This window comes from Anas acuta, chromosome 6, assembly GCF_963932015.1.
Source record: "Anas acuta chromosome 6, bAnaAcu1.1, whole genome shotgun sequence".
NCBI lineage: Eukaryota > Metazoa > Chordata > Aves > Anseriformes > Anatidae > Anas > Anas acuta.
Genome location: NC_088984.1, coordinates 11,198,786 through 11,215,966, shown reverse-complemented (window position 1 = coordinate 11,215,966; position 17,181 = coordinate 11,198,786). Strand labels below are relative to the sequence as shown.

The following is a 17,181-nucleotide window of genomic DNA, read 5'->3' as shown; positions in this document are numbered from 1 at the left end:
GAAAACAGCCAAACAAGAATTGTATTCTGCATGCTCTCAACACTTGTAGCTATTTTTCTTGTTTCTCATTGAAACAATCTGGGATTTTTTTCTACAACATATTTTGTGAGGAGAAAAATGTTTCTTTTTTCTATATTTAAAAAATAATAATTATAAATATATGTACAGTTATAGAATACAGGTACAGTAACCTTATTTCAGTGTTGTAACTCAAAGATTAGAGTCAAATTCAGTAAAGATTCCCTTGATATTGAAAAATAGCACTCTTTAAATAAATACTTAATTTTATTTAAATTTGCAATAGCCTGCTATATAAATATTAATCCTTCTATACAGTTTCTTCAAACCTCTCATGTACCAGACTCACCGGTCACTCACACATGCCATGCTCTTTAGGTAACCTTTACCACAAACTCAGATCAACTTATGTCAGACTCGTTCCCTAACATTTAAAGCATAAAAGGGCAATACAACCCTTAAAGTAATGAGTGATGTTTATGTTTTTCTTAATGCTATAATTTCCATTTCTGAAAGGGCGACCTTGAACCTTTGTTCTAAATCTACAGGTGTTATGAGCTCAGGTCCACAAAAAAAAAAAAAAAAAAAAAAAGAAAAAAAAAGAATCAGCACCTGCAGCTCTGTCTCACTAATGCAAGCAGGAGTTGGATCTTTGAAATCCCATCTCCTCCCTGCTGAAACAGCCATAGGGAAGAAATGGCCTTTGCCCGCACCATTTTAACACCGCTCTGAAGTCTTGAAAAACAACTTTTGGAGACATTATGTATGAAAAAGGAGCACTAGATACTGGAAAGAATCAAGGTTTTGCATAGAAATTCATCTGAGGGCATATTGCAGACCACAAGCTCACACTTACCTCAGCTAGCACTGAAAAAATATTTTCACAGGTAGCTATAATACTTTATATTGACAAGCACAGGGAGGATGAAAGCTGTCTATATCCCTAATCAACTCGACTGGTATCTCTGTCTGCCAACTATACAGAGCTGAAGTCACCACTGGATACTGATTATAGCTGCCTTCTGGATGACTGACACGGAGCGTGCTGCCAGGATTTGAAAGGCAAAGCCACAGTTCAGCTGGAAACCGTGCAACATATTTGCATTTAAGGATAAAGAAAATTAATCAAAGTATGTTTGAATTTATCCTCTAGATTCAAGCCCACAACCAGCCCATCCAGCTTTCCACCATTAGATATGCCACCCTGTATTTTAGCACAATATGCCCAACTCACAGGTATTTATGCAAATAGAACTACAAGAATTGTTTGTAGACTTTTCAGTTTCTGTCTTCATTGGCTTGGGGTCCATGTTTGCTACAATCTTGAGAGAATTTTAAGGTCATTAGTGTGACTAAGCAAAGTTCTTAAATTCCGGCAACTTACCCTAAAATTAATCTAAAGCCAATCAGTTTCTTTTGCAGACATCAGTTTCAGTAGAGAATGCAAAGGCAATAAATTTGGTGGAAGCTACAGCAATGTCAGTCTGCAAACTGTTGATGCACCAATGCAGGTCACAATCTGCATTTTGTCTTTCTAAATGTTTCCAGTAGGAGACATCAAATATTTGGCACAGAACCAGCGGCAGCAAGGTAAGGCTTGATGGAGGTAACCGTATCTGCTCTAGCTGGCTCGTAAACAACCAGTCTGCTCAAACAGCACATCAATCTTAATGACTACCAAAAAAAAAAATGAAAAATGGGTCTCAATTCTATTGAGAAAGCCATTCTCCAGGATTCCTGAAACACTCATAATACTCATCAGCCTTTCTACTACACTGCAATATGTTCCTTCCACTATGGTTGCAAAATGAGAAGCAGAGACTGTAGCTGCTAAAAGGCCCTGCACGTTGCCTTTAAGGATTTGTGTATTTAACAGTCAGTAAAACATACTGCTTGGGGATCAGCAGCTCCAGTGACTGGGTACAGCTGGGTACATTCACAACCAAAGAGGAAGAATGAGAAATACCTGGTAAATACCTGGTACTAGATAAATTTTATTGGTTGTGTGTGCAAGTGTGTTGGGCAACTGTATGATTTACCCTTCCTTACAGAATAAATCCAAATCTTACAAATGAAAAGTTGTCACATCTCCAGTCTGCATTTACATGAATAGACTCACAGAACATCCTGAGTTGGAAAGAACCCACAAGGATTCTCAAGTCCAACTGCTGGCTCCACAAAGGATCACCAAAAACCTTTCTATTGTGTTGTGCTGATGGACAAAATGTGTCAATGTAGATTTAAGATCTTACTCTGATAGGTCAGAAAGAACTTATTTAAAACTTACTTGCAATAAATTTAACGCAGTGTGGGTCATTTTTTTTTTCTGAGAAATTAAGCAGACTGCCAATTCATTCTATGTCATAAACCCATTACATCATGAAAAATCAAGAACTCTCCCAAAGGACAATTTGACTTTGCTGAGATTTATGTTAAAACAGAACTTTTCAGAGAGCTTCATGTGCTGAACCAGGAATAAAACCAGACATCTCTACCTGCAGCATCTTCCTTCTGAAAGATTCAAGCAAAACTGTTGTGGATGTCCCAGCCTCCCATGATGGTATGTATCAAGCAGCACACATCGCAGGCTCTCTTTGGAGAAAAATTCTTAGGGACCAACAGACTCAATGCAATTGAACTGTAAGTATAGACAGGTAACTGAATACAGCAATATTAATATTCTACCCCCAAAGAGTCTTCAGCTTCCATAAGTGCAGAGCTTCACTGTCAAGCTCTGGCACGACATAATATTGGATCTTAAAATAACACTGCTTTGATTACCTTACTTCCCTTTACTCTTCGCTTGAATTCCAACAGGATTTCAGTGTCTGCTCTGTCAATAGAGCCGTGTGAATAATGGATTTCTGTTTGGGCACTGAACCAAAAAAAAAAAAAAAAAAGGAGAAGGAAGAAAACTGTTTTAAGTGGACTGAAAAGAGAGTGGAGGAAGATTTAAGGGAAAAAATGTAATTTCAAGATGTGAAACGCTTGTTTAATCTAAAAGGAATATTTTGCTTTTATATTATTTAACATCCTCTCTTAAAAATATTTTATTGTTTCAGACTTGGTCTATTTCATTGACAAAAAAAAGCAAACAAATTTAATTAAAAAAAATATCTGTAGAAAACATCCTGACTCCCTGAAATATTGTTCTCCAATTCTACAGGTAAAACTCTTGAAATTTGGGAATAGATGCATTTCATCCCCAATGTGCACTTTTTTCAGTAGACTTCAATGCTTAAGGAAAAAAAAAAATTCTCCTCAGCAAGTGCCACATTCTAGATACTGACTGCGCAGAACCAAAAGAGATCACATGGATGAATGAGACAGCTGTCATATTTAAAGGACAGGTTAATCAGCACTGCCTGAACAGCAGCAGAAGCTGGTAAAGAAGCAAAGTTTTCTGTTCAAAAGCAAGAGCAGCGATAGCCCTGAAAGGTTGCTGAACATCCTTAGTTTGTGTGTTTCTTCTATTCACCAGCTCCTGTGAAGATGCTGTTTTTGTTTGTACCAGGAAAAGAAAAACAAAGGTTCAATCATCCAGGGTAACAGTGTTCCAATGAAGATGACTCGTGTTCTACCTCACAACGATTTATGCTCATGCCTGCTCTTTGCTGCTGTTGGTGCAGCCTCATGTCTGGCACTGCTGAAGCTCAGTGAGTCAGGGCTCAGACGATGGATGCTGCCCCCTTTGCACAGACAACTACAGCACCTTAAAGCCAGTAGGTTATTTCAGCTATTAACATTCTCACCCAGAATACTTACTTACTAAAAAATCTTGCCACCGTGTTAGCTGCAACAGCATCATGCTTTATTTCTAAGCTACCACCTTGGCAAATCATCTGCATCAGAAACTTCTGTTTGGGAGCACCAAGGTGAGGCAGGAAGTGGGTTTGTCACGGTTCCCTGGAACAGTCATTTTGGTGCCACAGAAGAGCTGTGCTGTTCTGAGAAGTGAAGCTGAAGAGAAATGTTGTTCTGAGCACCTCTGGCAGCAGGATGCTGTTCCTCTGGGTCCAGCACTTGTGTCAAGTTACCATTCCACACACTCTGCATGACTAGTTGACCAATTATTTGCAACTGTATTAAATACTTTCATAAAAGGCAAAACAACTCTGCAACTTCAATTCCCACAAAACAACCCAGATACCCAAGCTGATAGCGTAGAAAGGAATGGCAAATGCTCAGCAGCTCTGAACTGCTAGATCCTTGCTTTTTTCTAATCTAAATTACATTGTCTTGATTAGATTTAGTAACTAGAAGTAGAGTAAAACAACCTTAACCTTAATCCAGTAACATCAGACTACCTTTTTACCCAGATTACACCACTTTGCTGATCTAATAATTTCTGATTCAAACAATTAATACTTTACATATAAACTATTCCTTATTGTTATTATTATTTAGACACTAGGTTGTTCACTATCACTGAGAAATCAACTTTGTTATGAATTGTTCTTTCGGCAGGTATCAGAACAAGCAGAAGCAAATTAATAAATGATGACATGGGGTTTACAGCAAAACAGTCAGAATAATAACATTTTACAGTTCATTCAAGAGCATTGCTACTAGTTGCGATTTAGCTGACGGTATTGTAAAAAACATTTATAAAATGTTTGAAAAATGAATCGTTGTTTTTTATGAGTCATGCCTGTTATTTCATGAATGTATTGTAGTTCCTTTTACATATGTTCCCAGTGCAACCTGGCATACTCCTCAGCACAATCACTGCTGTGTTCACAACCTACGTGACTATAAAGTGCATTTCTAATAATCACAGTTTAGTTCAACATTTGTCTTGTTTCCATCTATTTATGCATTATTAATACTGTACTGTAGATATGGAAAATGATTTAAAAAAAGGTTCCCAAATTCCTCCACCAGACTGAACCAAACAATGTTTATATGCTAATTCTAATTGTCTGTCTTGTGTCTAAATTAAAAGATTGTGAAACTACCTACAAAGGTACACCAGCTCCTGTCCATGAACTTTCACCTGCTGACCCCAGGCCAAATCCTGCTGTCTAACATTATTTTCAGCTTTCTGCTCAGTGCTACCACCATGCATTCCCTTTGTCTCACCATACACAATATGGTTGCAGATACCACAAAGACATAAGGAGCAGAGCGTATAAAACATAATTTTGGCTGTTGTCTTCCAAAAACAAAGCAAAATACATTTTGGCTGCTGTCGAATTGCATTCTAAAATGAGAAAGTTTTGACTATGTTCATGGCTTTGTATCTACTGAACAATAATATTTGAGGACAGCAAGTGAACTGGAAACTTTTCAGAGTTATATTCATCTGGTCAATGCACAGTAATGCTTGTCAGTTGTAATCAAGACTGACCAAATGTAAGTGTCAAATATTTGCAGCTATCTGATCAGGAATACATTGACTGTTCAATTCCTTGTTGATCAACTTTAAACAACTCTGAGTAAAATCACTAATAATTCATGGGTTGTTTGTGAATACAAAAAAAAAAAAAAAATTAAATACATTCCTTGATCTCAAGGATACAGTTATATAGTCTAATCTGCAGTACCATCACCCATTTTCCTGCATTATTCTTTTGGATGCACTGATTTCCCCAAAGTATCCATTGTCTTTCACTAACTAAATAACAAACCCCTTTCTGAAAAAATGTTTGGAAGAAGCATGTGATACATGTCTTTCCTATTTTACATATTATTTCATTACATCTTTTTACTGACTACTGTCTTCTGATGCTACAGAAGAGCCATATTGAGGGATATAGACCAAGAGTTTCTCACAAGTATCACGCATGTTCAGTAGCTTAAGAGAGATTGCAGACCCTATGAGATGGGAGCAGACACCTTACAATCACAAAATTAGACAATCATGGTCTGCTCATTCCTTCCACATCCTCATCTAAGCTAGCTGCTGCAAATCACAGATGATAGACTCCAGCTACTCCAAGAAAGGAGCTGTACATAATATAGCCCTATAGCCTCATGGAGGCACTATGGACCCCCTACATTAACCTATTTAAGAAACAACAACAAAATCTTCTGCATCTCTAGACTAAGTGGAAGTAAAAGCGCTAAGTCACAGAAATTCCCACAAGCCCATACAAGAAGGTAATGCTTTGACACAGTGAGCTGGCACCAAAAGTGTGGAACAGATGTGGCATTGGACAGACATCAGGGTGACCAGAAATAGGACAGATTAGGGCTAGCGCCTTGTTAACTTTACCCGCTGTCCAGCAACATACATCAGAGACCAAGATATACTTCCAAGCCCCACCTTGCTGGATCCCACAGGCTACACCTACAGCAGCAAAGACCTCTGCCATGGGAGACATTAGTGAAGAACATGGCCAGCTCCCTCCTACTGCAGTCAACGCAATTAAGGCTCATTTTTGGCGAGGGAAGAAACAGTCTCCTCATGAAAAAGGCCTCACGCTGTGGAAAGCAGCATGCAACAGCACGGCATCACACAGCAGAGTACGGGCTCATGAAGGATGTGTGCTCACAGCCACACTGGGAGTGGTGGGAGAGGAGGAGACGAGCGAGGGCAAGAAACCGCGATGCCACGCTATTCTGCAGTAGGGCTGACAAATGGCACTGACACATCTGCTGCTTTCATCTTCTGAAGTAGGGGTGAACAAACACACTGCAACAACAGTAAGACAGCATCATGCCAAGAAGTCTGGCATTTATATGAAAATAAAGGTATCTTGCAGGGAGCGATACAAAGAAGAACCTAAGTATCCTAATCAACATAACGCAGGCTCAAATGAACTTTGTTGTTAAGATGAGATACACTGGATTTTGTCATTTAACAGCATCCAAAAAGTGTATTTTTGTCTTTTCATCTCTTTAGGCATTCAGTGGGAATACTGAGCAACCACGCTAACCATAGATGACAATGGATAAATGACTGAATTTTAGGCTACAGCATTGAACTCTACAAAAGGTGCTTAAGTAAATGAAAATATCAACAAAAAAGCAGTACCCTAAATGCTTTCAGCAAGGCAGTTGCTTGCATAGAATTTGGACTTCTATATAAATGCTAAGCATAAAGACTGTGCTTATGTTATTTTACCTGTAACCTGATTTCTCTTACAGTTTCCCATGACTCCCTGTTGGCTTCCCACTACCTATTAGCCAACTAAGCCAGGCAAAACACTTTATGCAGTCCTACTGCTTACTCCAGCTTTTACCCCCAAAAATATACCATTTATTACCGTGGGAATCACTAGGTTATAAAGAAAGCAATTAATATTAGTGTAGTGTAGTTTTTTTGTTTGTTTGTTTGTTTGTTTTTGTTTTTTTTTTTTTTAAGGACTTTGCCAGTCCTATCCTATTGGATCAAAAATTCAGGAAACCCTACAAGTAGTAATAACCAATGCTTCTAATCCATTTTGGGAAGCCTTCTCAGTCAGAAATGGACAATGATCATGACAATGTTTGCTTTGGGGTGGCAGGGCAGGAAGAATGTCCCAATATTGCTATTTTGTAACTAGAACATGCACAGAGTAATGGAAGTGAAAAAGAGACTTACAATATCTTTCTGAACAATTAAATGCAGAAGAGACACTTCAAAGGCCTGGCTTCTTAAAGATCATAGCCACAGAGAACAGTTTGATCAGAGATCAATGAGCATCTGCCACATTATATTCTTTCCTTCCGAGTCTCTAGTTGGTGCACAGAAATGGATGTTGGCACAGTTTTAACAGCACGAAGTGCATGGTGCTCTTTAGCAGTACAAGGCTCCATCTGCACACATCACTGCAGGACTGGACCTACAGTTACGATCACACAACTGAAGAGACCACTCAGAGTTGAGAGAGAGCTCTCTAGTCTATTCTGGCTAGGTCATTTTTACAACAGTTGAAGATTTTGCCCCACTTCCACAAACTTGCAAGACAGCCACATAGAGTTATAGTTTATTTCAGAAGAATCTTTACTCTTTGGACAAAGCAGCCATAATTCAATTCTGCCAGATACCATTGACTCGTAAATGACACACTATTTTTCACCAATTGCCAATTAACCCCTCTTTGTTATCAACTTGATATTGCTTCCTGTGATCAGTCTGAGCACCACGTAAAATAATTCCTCATCTCAGATATAAAATTAGGCTCTAAAGTTCCATGATTTTGCCACTTTTGAGATGACAGTAAAGTCTAACTTCAAAATTGTGCTCCATGTAATTGAATCTAAAGATCTGACAACACTGACCTTATCAAGAAATGAAACTTCTGGCTGAAGTTCAAACCATGTACGAGAAATCAGCCTTTGCTGGTTGTTTGTAAACCTTGTATAAAAATGTACTTATTCATTATTAACAACGTGTAAACTGCAGGTCTCAAACTGCTGTCAAGTGAGTAAAGCATTGCTTATTGCCGTCATTTCATTTAGATTCTTGTATTAATTTTAACAGCACAACTGAGCATTCCACATTTCTTCATATCATGGTAAGTGGGTTGTTATAAAAAGACAAACTCAAACTGCATGCTGAAAACTGAGGACAGAAGTAATGTAAAGAGCCAGATTCATTTTGTTACTGTGTCCATGGTGCTGCTGGCCTCCGTGACAGCCCTACTTTTGCACAGTATGTGAAAAAAAAAAAAAAAAAAAAAAAAAAGTATTCAAGTATTCTAGGGAGAACCAAGCCATTGGTATCACACTCTTGTCACATGGAAGAGGTACACTGTAGGCCAAAGGGGCAAAACATGACCTATACTGGTGAGCCATCTCATTTAGAATAAAACAGACCAGAGGCTCCAAGCAAAATCACAGGCAACATTAACACTGGTGATCACCACAGTCAACTCAGAAATCCAGAGGTTTCATAAAAATTCAGTAGGAAGCTGTTGTAAATAATTTTCACTGCTCTTCAGACGAAATCCATTTTAAAGGGAAGCTTTTAAGATGACACCATTACCTACCTTTCTTGTTCTTGCATACAGTTTTCAGGATGCGGTTTCCAAGTCCACATTTTCCATGGTCAGTCACACATATTCCTTCTGAAATAATCCACTCATAACACACTGGGTCTTCACAAGGAATAGATTCCACTAGATGTGGACAACCCGCTGAAGGGCCTACAGGATCCATGATTACATGTCTTTGTCTCATTTTAAAGCCTGGAAAATAGAAAGTGAATTAACTGGACAACCGCAAAATATACCAAAAATTTAGTAGAAAGAAGACTATTTATGGCATCTGGAACTGGAGGATATAAAGACTTAGAAGAGAACACCACTTGCAATTATTGAATTGACTGGGATGGTATCTGGCTGGATTTCCCACAATCTGGGCATGCAAAATCCAATAGCACATCAAGAATTCCAGCAGCCCCGTATTTTTCATATTTCTTTTTTCATTTTAGTCAACGTGGGTTAAAAAGACATGTCCAAAACAAAGAATTAGCTATTGATGCATATATTAATGTAATAATAAAATTGAGATAAGAGAGAGAAACAGTAAAGAAGCTGAAGATATAAAGGACATCTACACTCTGCCTGGGAATCCACTACTGACAAAACCTGTTTTAAAATACAACAGAGCAGTTTACTATGAAATTAGTATTCTGCCTTATGAAGGTATAAGGATTTCTGATACATAATGCATATCAGACCTCTTTGAAATGATATTCTATTAAATTGGTAGATTCAAATGTAAAGTGGAAGAAAAAGGTTACAGAAATAATGAAAGAATTGATTACATAATCTACCTCCTTCTGAATAAAACCAAAAGTCAGGTTGCTGTATAAAATGCAGAACTAATAGCAAGTACCTTTCAGCATGTTTTTTTATGTAAATGACAATTATTATAAAGGCAGAAGAAATAGGTGGTGGTCTTTCCTATGACAGTGTCTCAGACATTGGGCAAATATACAGCATTAGTGGAGACCACATAGAAATGCCTTACAACAAGAAACAGAAAAGGAAATAAAAAATAAAACATTCCCACAAAATACAACAGACCAAACTTCCACCATTCTCACATCAGCAAAAACAAATGATTCGACACAATTTTAAAATGTTCTTTTTTCATTTTATAACAATTTAAAAATGAAATGAATTTTGCAAACCTTTATATTTAGAAATACTTATATTAATTCCTTGTAATTTGAAACACTCTGAAGAGATCAAGTCACTTTAAAAACTTTTGCTGTTTTCAGAAAAGCGTAATTTCCAAATAATAATATTCATTCTCTGACACAACTCCAACAGTAATGTTTCCAACTTTCATTGTAAAGGAAGGAAAGGCTCTGCAATGAATCTCCAAGTGTCACAGCAAACAGCATGTATTCTGGGCTACTAAGCTCAAGGGGATATTAATAGATAGCTGCATACTCCTCTTCCAGGAATTGAAACCTAACCCAGGAAAACCTCTTGGCTCAGCCTGAACTGCAACATGGCAGAGCTATGGGATACAGCTCAGTCCTGAGTCCCTTCAACCTCATGCCTATATTCCCCTTGAGCCAAAGCACCCTGCGGGACTTCTGAAGGAGATGGGAGAGAGACACCCCTCATACTCTGGAGGTCTGCAGTTGCTATCGCAAGAAATCTTCCCTTTCTACAAGTTCAGTGCAGGAAAAGAGGATCTGAATCAGGCTGAAAATCTCATCCCTTTTTTCTTTCAAGAATAACTGCAAAAAGCTTTTAAAGCTTTTCCAGTCCTGTATGCGCCTGTAAGAGCTCCATCCTATGTTAATTTAAAAACACATACATTAGGGCCCCAATGTAGAATTTGACACCACTGCTTCTGCAAAGTTATAATATTCCATTTTACATTTTAGATCCCAGAACGCTGTAAGCAACAGGTAAGAAAAGCCCTTACCTCTTCTCCCCTGGTGGTCCTGGCAGTTTTCAGGAAGGCAGGGGCCCCACACCGACCAGGCAGACACCTCGCACTCAGATGGACACGGCAGGTTACATAGCTGGGAGGCTGAGGGAGCAGGACCCAGGCAGAACTTCCCATCAACTGGTCTACTAACTAAGGAGAAAATGAAAGAAAAAAAAAAGAGAGAGAAAAAAAGAAAAGGAGTCTAATTTTACCTTGACCAATGCACAGAGCTCCAGAGTTTACTGGTGGCGTTAGCTTCCAAAAACACACCCTAACGCACTGCTTTTTGAGTGACTTAACTCCCAGATCGAAAAGTTAATCTTCTGTTCTGCAAGGCACTTAGTTTTATCTAAATCATCCATATTCAGCAGGCCAATTTCAGACTATGCTTAATGGGAAATCGTTGATAAATTCAGTGCTGATTTTCTACAATGCCAGAAAAACAGACTGGAATCTATTCTGCATTTATACACAAGGAGACCTCTTCAAACTGAAGAGAAAGATGCGTAAGAAGGGAATCCAAAAAGCTCACATTGTAACTGGGAAGCAGGCAAAGGCAGATAAAAGAAAGTCTGAGCACAGGGGGATGATTGCAAATCATCCTTCAGGAGCACAGGCACTTTTGGATCAAAGACCAAATCCAGACCTTCACATTTTCTTCATCTGCTTTCAAAAAACAAATGAGCAGCGCTCTCCATTTCTTCCACACACACATGCAGAAAGAGACTTTCCCACTTGGCAGTAGAGGTGTTTATTTTAATTGCCTCCATCCAAGGAAGGCATGGATCAGCTGCGCAGTTCTCCATCCAAGTTGCATCCAAGAGACAAGCTGATCTCAAACTACCATGTACTGGTTTTGTTGATATTGACAATAAATTTGGAAAGCTTTGAAAATACCTTTTGAAAGGTATTTGAAAATACCTTTTGTATTTTCATTTATCACATGCAGTTTCTACTTTCAATTAACATCTCGTCTTTTCATTTGGGGTTGGAGCAGGAAGGAAAAGAAGGGAGAAGACTTAAGTCTATCTTCTGAGTCATTATACAACACCGTATTTTAACTACATGATGGGCTGACTTTGGATTTCTCTTTAGATAAATCAGTATCAAAATGGTCCTTCAAAAGGCAAAGGCTTGTCTGTGTTTACTCTGCTATGGTATTACCAAGCCTTCGTTAATTTTTATTGCTACTGAGTGTGCTACATCCTCATTTTTTTTTTTTTAATGTCCATTTTCCATGCATGAAACTCACTGGTAAAGCATTTATAAAAGCATGAGCAATCTTTTCTTTTTTCTGATACTTACTTGTTTGCTTTAAAAAAAAAATCTTTTAAAGAACACTATTTTTTTCTTCTAAACACATGAATTCACTGCTCAAAATCTCAGTAAATGTCAATTTACAAGTCCTAAAGTTAAGATTTAAGACCAGTATCAGTACTTATGATTCCAACTCATCAGAATAACAGGACTAAACAACAGCTGTGATTTAATTCTAACCTGAAAGATAACCCATTAGGAAAAAAAAGACCACTTTCTGAATGATTTTTGAGACACTCTACAGCCTTTGACATGTTCATTTAGAGATTACAACATGGCATAAATCCAATTCAGCTGAATGCTAACATAAGCACAACTTTTCTAGAGACCATGCAAGGAGAGTGACAGACAGAATGAGATAAATATTAGAGTTTTAAGGATAAGAGGATGCATTTTACAAAGAAGTCTCATGCATGGCTTAACCTGCCTTTCAGCATCAAGCTTTGCAAACCTGTACCGTTTTTGGAAAGTTCAGTCAAATAAATGAAAGGAAATAAATCTGACTGCACATGGTAAACCCAAAGAATAAAGTCCAATCCTACTGTGCTCTAACCGAAGGTGTTGTTGCTAGCAATGGCTCTTTTCTCCTCACTGATTTTTAAGTTGTAATGTAGAAGCAATTTAACTGTTGAAATGTGGAATATTAGATAAAGTAGGTTGGGTCTCCTGCTTTGAAAACTAACTCATTTTGTTAAGGGTATTTTAAATTTAGTTTGAATGAAAGAAAAACAAGAAAAAAAATATTACCAAGTTAAAAGGCCAGGTTATTGCTGGTGCACCAAGTGTAAAACTGAGCCTACTGGCTATATCAGACTCATGGAAGACTCTTTCCCATTTTGGTGGAAATGCCTGCCGCCTTCTCCCCGACAACCAGCTTCCCACTCCTCTTCCTCCCTTGGGCTGATGCTCTATTTAATTCCAGCACTGGCTGCTCTTTTCCCCTTACGATTCCCAGGAGCAATATGCTACTTTGCCCTAGAAAAATACTGCTCCTTTTCCTACTTCCTTGAGCCATTCTATATAGTCTTGAAATGTAGATCAGAAAATGCACAGGCTATTTTAATCAAAAATCCAAATATATTCTAGGGCTGTGCCAGTTTATATTCACTCTGCACTGACTACAATCCTCCAGTGAAAGTCTTCAGAAATAAGCCAAGAACAAAAAGAAACCAGCTGCATTAGGAAACACGCATACAATCTCATTCTTTTGAACAACCAGGTGGGTATAAAGACCCACCATTCCCAGCACGATAGCCAGAGGGAGTGGATGGACCAGTGGGGCTCCATAAAAGAGTTCTGTCTCTTTGACAGCAATTTGATTGACAACTATTTCTATCAGTTGATTTCCATCAGTTTTACTTAAAAGCTTGATGGGATTTTTTGCCTGAGTGTCTGCTCAAATTGAGTTGCTTTTAATCTGGTGACTATGCCTTCACTTTTTTGCTACAAAGCTGTAGCAGGGAGGAAATGGGGGAAGATTTTGAGTGCAGAGGAAGAAGCAGCACAGAGGTGGGCTGCTTTTACAGCCCTCTTTGACACGTCCTCGATGTTTGAGCTTCATCTTTCACCCATCTGCGTGCTGCATGGCAGTGGACCACAGAAACTGGAATGGCGCAGTTGTGTCTTTCTACAAACATTTGTCTCAGCTCTGAGAGTAATCGATTCTCCCTAATTCTCCATGTTTTTCTTCTGGTTTGAACAGGTACTACCACTCTCTTCATTCACTAGCCATCTGTAGTATTTTCTCAAGCCTCTCCATCTCTTTGACATTGTTTTGTTTCTTTTCAGCTTCATCTTAACACCCTCAACTTAATTCAGCTCTTTATAGTAACTCATGAATCATATAAAGTTCTTTAAAAGCAATACTCACTACCCTCAGTACCTTCTTGAACACTGCCATTCTTTTATACTCTAATTAACATCCTTCTCTTTATGAACTATAAGGTGTCTTTTTCTATGAACTTTTTAAATGCCAAAATCCTCACACATCACAGCCTCCAAAAAAGTGCAGATAGCCTGGACAGGGATTCCCTGTTCAGGAAGGGAAAAAAATATAAATAAAGAAAACTCAGATTATGCCTACAATAAATGAACACAGCTGCTAGGCCTGTCTTTAAATACCAGACAGCCTTCTGACTGTGCTCAGTAATTGACTTTGTAATGGTATTTTCTACATTCACCTAGAAAAACTGTTTTTTATGTACTTATTTTCCTTGGAAAAGCAGTAGTCATCTTTTGGGGGCGAGGGGAAAGGCAGAGAAGTCAGGGAGGGAATGGTGGGAGGCAGTATCTCTCGTTCAAGTAGCAGCTTATTTATTACATTTGTTCATATATTTTAAATTCCTGTGTTCTTCTCAATCTACAGAATAAACTTGAAAAAGCAATCAAGTACTAATCTGGAAGCCTCTGAAACATTGCACATTTCTTTAGCTGTTATATTGAATCTATCCTTTATAAATGCGACTACAGCTGTTCCCAGCACCAGTGTCTGCTTCAAGTTGAAATTTTACTATTTGCTGTTATTTTCAGGTTATTGCTACCAGCAGGAGATAATAAATTGGGTTCTAAAGTATCTTGTTTCTCTATATATTTTTACTAAGGTAGTGATTTGGGGGTAGAGTGGAAGAGGAAATCAGTTCTGATACTACTTGCATAATGTAATTTTAAGCCAATAAATAAATTATCTGTGAATATAGTCACATAGGCACGTACTTGCTGGCATACATACCAATACTATGTTAAAAAGCAATGATGGCCAGTCAGAGAGAGAAATACATAGGGCTGTATTTTGGTTGCAATGATTGCTTTCAAATTTGGTTTTTCACTCCTCAGGAGGTATCTAACACTTCTTTTTCTTTTTTTTTTTTTTCCCCTGGACCTTAACTTCATTTTCCCTTCAGAATGAAAAACAAATGTTTCTCATATAAACACCTAAATGAGACATTTATAATTATCACTAATGTATCTGGAATATATCAGGATTATCTCCTATATACTGGCAAGGCCTTATATAAGTTAATGTTCAATTTTTAAGGCAATACAACCAGACATCTACTGTACCTTTTAGCAAAGCTGTGCCTAATTAAGGATAACCAGGGTACAGGAAAGTGATGCCATATCTTTGTAAAAGTTCTTGTTACCTTTGCCAGGACTTACAATCCAAAGAGAGTTGGATCAATATGAAGGGAAATTACTTGAGAAAATCAGGAATGAATGATTCTTTATAAAAACACCTACACGTGTATAACACAATAGGGATAAACCAGCACAACACTGGTAAGTAAGTTCTCCAGTCTGAAAGACTTGTTTTTATAGTGAAAACAAAGGATCATACAAAGGAGATGTGTTGAATGTAATTAAACTAGCCCAGAAACAGCACCAACCCTAGCCCATTGTATCACTCCATCAAAAAAGCTTAATGCACCCCATCCCTGATGGAAAGGATCTTTTCATGCTCCTAAAAAGAATCAATTAGTTTGGAAGCCACAAGGCACAAGTCCTATTATCAATTAAAAGACAAGAAACAAAGTATAAATGGAAGGCTAATCACAGCATGAAAGAAGGTTAATAGCGGATTGCCAAGAGCAACAATAGCTTAATGTATTTCAGGACACTAAAGATCCTCAGAATTTTACCGAAGCAACATAAACTATTAGCACTTCATGTTCAGAGAGTTCAGAACTTTGTCCTGAGAATACTGGGCCACAGCATCCCAGCAATATGAATCTGATGGAAATTTGCCTGGTATCACAGATGAAGTGCCACTTTGGAGGTGTCAGTGATGCTCCCTGGGGACAGGTGTCCCAAGGGCAGCTCACGCAGAGCTGTCCCACCTCTGCGAGCTCCATTTAGCTTGAATGACTCCTGTTGCAGGACCAGCATCCCTGTCACCATCCTCTTCGTCATTTCTCTCCAGCGTTCCCCTTCAGGGTGCAACAGCATCCACACAAATCTGTCCTTTTCTTTCATCTGAATGAGCAGCATTGTTTGAGTACACTGCAGCTCCCCTGCCTCATAACAACAACGGAGCAAAATAAATCAGAACAAAACAAGGATTCTGAATAAAATTAATCCAGCTCCCGTGGCAGGAAATAACGACAAAATACAAACACATTAAATATCTTAGATTTGAAAAATAAAAACTTGAACTAAAACCTGATATCTCATGCAAAATGACTGGGCAGCACATTATTTGCTGCATACCAAAGCCAGCTATGTAAATAAATGTATTTATAAAGAGATAAATATTTCATGGTCATATCAAATAGCGTGTAGACTGAAAAAGTAGGTTCTCTTAAAGGCACCTTTCAGAAGACACGTTCCTTTCATTGTCAAAATCTTTTTATATATTCTCTTCTTTTTTTTTTTTTAACATTCTTTTCATTTTTCTTTAACTAGTTTCTCGACAAGAAAAAAATGAAAATAAAATACCTCTAAAACATATTAGGGAAAATGTATTTTTCCCTAATGGATTCAAACTAAAATTTCTGAAGTACAGATCTACACAATAATATCAAGCACCCCAAAGATCTGAATAAAATCATTTCCTCTCATGCTTCTAAAGGGTTTCCCCTGAAGAAGCCAGCTGTTACATATTTATTTTTCCATTATGTGAGTTTTATCTCGTAAATTTTGCTCAGCATTTGGTGAGCTTACAGATCAATAACTCGGCATCCCAGCAATATAAATCTGATGCAGACTTGCCTGAATATATTTTACACTTCAGAGGTATATTTCTCATCTCTTCAAGCCAGTTCAGTCATCCTGATGATAAATACCTAGTTTGGGGTGAGGGCGATTCTTGGGCATTCAGTTTGGTTTATGGGGTTTTAGTTCCATCTAAGAACTTGATTTCTGTGAATCAGGCCACATGTTGCACTCTCCTGTTGCTGCATCATCAGCCCAGCCTGTCAAACAAAGCAGTTTTTCATGCTACTGCTGACCATCAGCTCTGTCCCCTGTGGTCCTATTCAAGTTTTCTTATTACTAATATTTTTACCTATTCCTTTTCAATTTCATAAA

General features: G+C 38.0%; 1 protein-coding gene across 6 annotated transcripts in view; it reads right to left on the bottom strand.

Annotated features, from left to right (window-relative positions):
* THSD7B (thrombospondin type 1 domain containing 7B) overlaps window positions 1-17,181 on the bottom strand; it is a 321,145-nt gene that overhangs the window by 171,873 nt on the left and 132,091 nt on the right. For all 6 annotated transcript variants that reach the window (XM_068687381.1, XM_068687382.1, XM_068687384.1 and 3 more), the window contains exons 7-8: window positions 10,837-10,992; window positions 8,937-9,134 (exon numbers count right to left, since the gene is read on the bottom strand). In XM_068687381.1, coding sequence (XP_068543482.1) covers window positions 8,937-9,134; window positions 10,837-10,992 — 354 coding nt within the window. The remainder of the gene's footprint in view (window positions 1-8,936; window positions 9,135-10,836; window positions 10,993-17,181) is intronic.